Below are 3886 nucleotides of genomic sequence, written 5' to 3'. Positions count from 1 at the left end.
GTCTCCAGCAAGCAAACAGTCCCCAGTAAACAGTGAACCTGCACTTTGCCCAACATACACACCCCCAGTCAAGGCTTGACTTGGAAGTGTAACCATACGTTCTTCAAAACAAGCCACCGTGTTGGTCAGTCAGTTAGCAATCAATCTAAAGTGCACCGTGAAATTTTATGATGTACTTAAAGAATATCCTTATCATTCTTTAATCCTTGGTATGATGGGAGAGGGGGAAGAAGGGGACCCATTCATCCAAATGCTTTTACCGATTGTTTCGTCATTCGACTAAAGAGTTACTCAAATCGTGGTTGACAATTCTAATTTGTTTTAATATATAAGACGACAAATGTTTTTGTCATTAAAAAGAACAGGTCTTCCTTGACAAAGCACAGTCATCTATTTAGTTATTTTCGTGTTAGACGCGGTTTTGTGGTTACATCTTCTTCGGGTAGAAGAGGAAGGTGATTGACATGACCAATCCATAATAGGTTGTCACTCAGTGATTGGATAGATATCTGAAAAGTAACCAAATGGGTGTGTGTGTGTGTGGGTATGTGCATTTCATCCCGGGGCCAATTGCTACTGCCCGGTGATAAATCTAGCTTCTTCTTTTTGCCACTTTGCCTCTCGGCCAAATGCCTCCCCAAAGATAGTAAAAACTAACACCGGCATCATCCATAAAACTCACCGTCCTGCTAGGAGAAGGAAACCCGTCCCAGATGGGTGAGTTATACACCTCCGGTCTCGTGCCTGATTCCACTTTTTTTTCCATTTTCTACTCCTCCCCTCTCTACCTACCCATGATACATTAGGCTACCCTACTCAAAGCGGGCAGGGTAGTCTAAGGGGCCTCTGCTAAAAAAGTACGACACATACCAAGCGGCACGCACTAATTCAAACAGATGGGCGGAAATAGCAGGCAATTGTGTGTGTTAGTTTTTTCGTCTATGTCGGCGTGGGTTGGCAGAAGCCCCTCTAAAAGATATCACAATGCATCATTTCAATTACATGTTTTGTGCTTCAAAAAAGGAGAGAAAATAATTTTCAGGTGCCATTCCCACATTGTTTATTTCATTCGTAAGGAGGAGGTGGTAGGTGTCTCCAGTAGATACTCAGCAGTTTCCAATCAACTGTTTCCTCACTATGCTCAGAAGTGGTGTCACACATATGTGGTGCTCCAACCTGCGGTTTTTTCTCCAAGCTTTGTGGTCATGGATGACAGACGGCGGAGCGTAAGGAATGGTCGGCGCCCATGGCACCAAAACAGTCGTTTTCGTACCAACCTAGCAACTCATGAAACTGAATGTGAGCTAAATCTTATGCCTTCTACCCTCTGCATGAGAGTACCATGTCTTCCTCTTCTGGACAATCCCCGATTAGGTCTCCCAGACACTTGCACACCAAAGGGACAGCGCCCAGACACGATGAATCACCACACCTATCTCTTTCACTGTTATCAAGACAAATTTAACAGGGATAAAAGTTTAGAACAGTTCTCCAGCAGGCAGTAAATGGGGTTTTGCGGTAAAAAGGACAAAATTCTCTTACATGTTTTCCTCCACAGGAAAACCAGTAACTGACTACTCTCATGAAAAACCCACTCCTTCGTACTTGGCACATCCCCTACGCGAGACACTTTTAGCGGGATCGAGGCTGTAGTCATGGCATGTCTGCTGTATTATTCACCGATTCTGTACTCTCTCTCAACCGTCTATGTGTGCGCGCTACTCCTCCTCGTGAAGGTCATGCGAGAGATCAAAAATTCCGACCATGTCACGAACAAGCTCTTTTTCCATCCCCGCATCCTCCTCCTCCTCTCGTGGGAAATGTTAGCTTTGAGTAGCTCAACAAAAAGGAATGAGGAGGTTAAAAAAATTCTCCACTCTCACTGCCTTTTGCCGACATGGCAGTCGTCCTCGTTGTCTTCTCTCTTGCCCTTTGTCCCTCCCATGTTTTTTTCTTACCGCTTACTCTCATGTTGTTGTTAGTGCTAGGTTTTTACACAGGCCTACAATTCATAATTAAAACCTCTCGCCTGTGCAATTTCTTTTGCCCTGTCTCTACGATATGAATTTCTACTCAATTCAATGTCACTTACCTACTTCTCAGTAATGATTGGTTCTCCTGACATCTTAAATTTCATTGGTTATCGTTGAGACCTTAGTCACTTTATTTGTTCTCTCCATTGGATCCTTAACTAGTTTTTCGTATTTCATTTTCTCGAAAGATGGGAGAAAGTGACTACCAACTTCTGCCAAGGGGATGTGACTCACATGGGCTGATCATGCCTCTGCTGGGATTGAAGAAACGGTGATTGCTGCTGACACTAGCAAATTAGAGTCTCATGGGATGAGACTGGGGCATCCCTTTACATAATCTGAACCTTATAATCATAATTCAGTGATGTGGCTGTAAATAGTGGGAGGAGAAGGCAGTGAATTCGTACCTTTATTGCCTTTTAGATTTATTGGTATGTAAATTTGATTGAAATTCATCTTTTAAAAAGTTTCAATTGCAGTCTTTCATATCTAGTCGAATCACCTATTCCTTTCACATCGTATGGGCTTTATGAAATGGAAATTTTGATTGCACAACTCTAGGACACTCCTATTTTGACCTTATCAAGTTGGCTGTCAGCGTCACACATATGTGACAAATGTTACTTAACAAGTTTACGAAGCCTATTTGTTAAATCAAATTATGCAACTCAAACAAAGCAAGAACGAAAAAAATAATGGAAAATCTAGGCCCTAGTGGTTCACTTGCCTCGGAGGCCTTTGTCCAAATCTTGTTGTACGATGTCACTTTTTAAGGAACAAAAGAGGAACAGCAAAATTCCTGTTTTTGTTTTGGCTGGAAGCAAAAAGTACTTGCACCTATATGCAGGGGTAAAATAGGGATAGAGTAAATAAATATGCTTAAAATTGGAGGGCGAGGGAGCGACGCCTCCCACTGTGGTACTTCCTCTCGCACACCGCTGTCGCGTGTGGGCATGACAGCTCCGTGACAACTTTGAAAGGGAAGAAGCGAGGTGATAACATCATCTTTGCTATTTATTCAAAAATACTTCGGATAGAGAGGAAATTTATTGCAAGTAATTAAGACAGATTCCATCAATTTGGAAGAAATTTTGGCCGGTGCTCCCATCGACTGAACGGAAAGGCATTCGCAGAAGCTCCACTTACCGGACAGGGCTTGAATCGCTTGCTTTCAAAGAGAATCGGAAAAATATCTTGATTTGTATTTTCTGAGTCTTTGAAGTAGTAGTATTACCCCATCAATAGTAGGTAGTGCCAGTGAACTGAGGGACGAAGTGTAACTGGTGGAAGGCATCGCGCGGACTTGGGGTACTACTTTAACAGAAATAAGTCTACCGAAGTTGATCGAACCGACCACCTGGTAGATGAGTTTCAACAAAACATACCAATTACGTGGATTCTGGGGCAAATTTAATTCTTACCTCTGTAATACGAATTTGCAATTGTAGTCGAATGTTGACGAATGTGTCCAAGGTCCGCGTTTGTGGTTCATATGAAAGAGCAACCTTCTAGTAAGAGGACATCTACCGCATGAAGGCATGGTGATGGTGGTGACACTTAACCACTCAACAGCTAGAAGTTCAGAGACAGCTGTATATCTGCATGTCTGCACGTCAGCAATGATGACCATTGCGGTGATTGGTAGTCTTCCAAGTGCACAGCCTCGCAGTCAGTTGGGAGTTGTGAATAGTCATCCAGAACATTCCAGCAGCCTGTACAACATCTGTGTTGATCCTACATTGATGCCCGGTTGACACAACATTGCACAGCCAATGACACTTCTCTCTCTCTGTGGGCTCACTGAACACCCTCATCCACGAATAGGAAAAGAAACACTTGGCAACAATGGAGGG

The 3886-nt window shown here is 43.1% G+C and overlaps 1 protein-coding gene across 1 annotated transcript in view; it reads right to left on the bottom strand. All coding sequences in view use genetic code 11, as the record gives it.

The window, feature by feature from the left end:
- Nucleotides 1–969: 969 nt before the first annotated feature.
- The window catches only part of EGR_08295 (hypothetical protein), a gene marked incomplete at both ends in the record, with an annotated part of 3917 nt that continues 1000 nt past the window's right edge, over nucleotides 970–3886 (bottom strand). Inside the window, one exon of the mRNA XM_024497544.1 lies at nucleotides 970–1012. Coding sequence (XP_024348022.1) covers nucleotides 970–1012 — 43 coding nt within the window. The remainder of the gene's footprint in view (nucleotides 1013–3886) is intronic.

Source organism: Echinococcus granulosus (genome assembly GCF_000524195.1).
Source record: "Echinococcus granulosus chromosome Unknown EG_S00102, whole genome shotgun sequence".
Classification (NCBI taxonomy): Eukaryota; Metazoa; Platyhelminthes; class Cestoda; order Cyclophyllidea; family Taeniidae; genus Echinococcus; species Echinococcus granulosus.
Note: the sequence above shows the minus strand (reverse complement) of the source record. Positions and strands in the feature narration are given on the sequence as shown.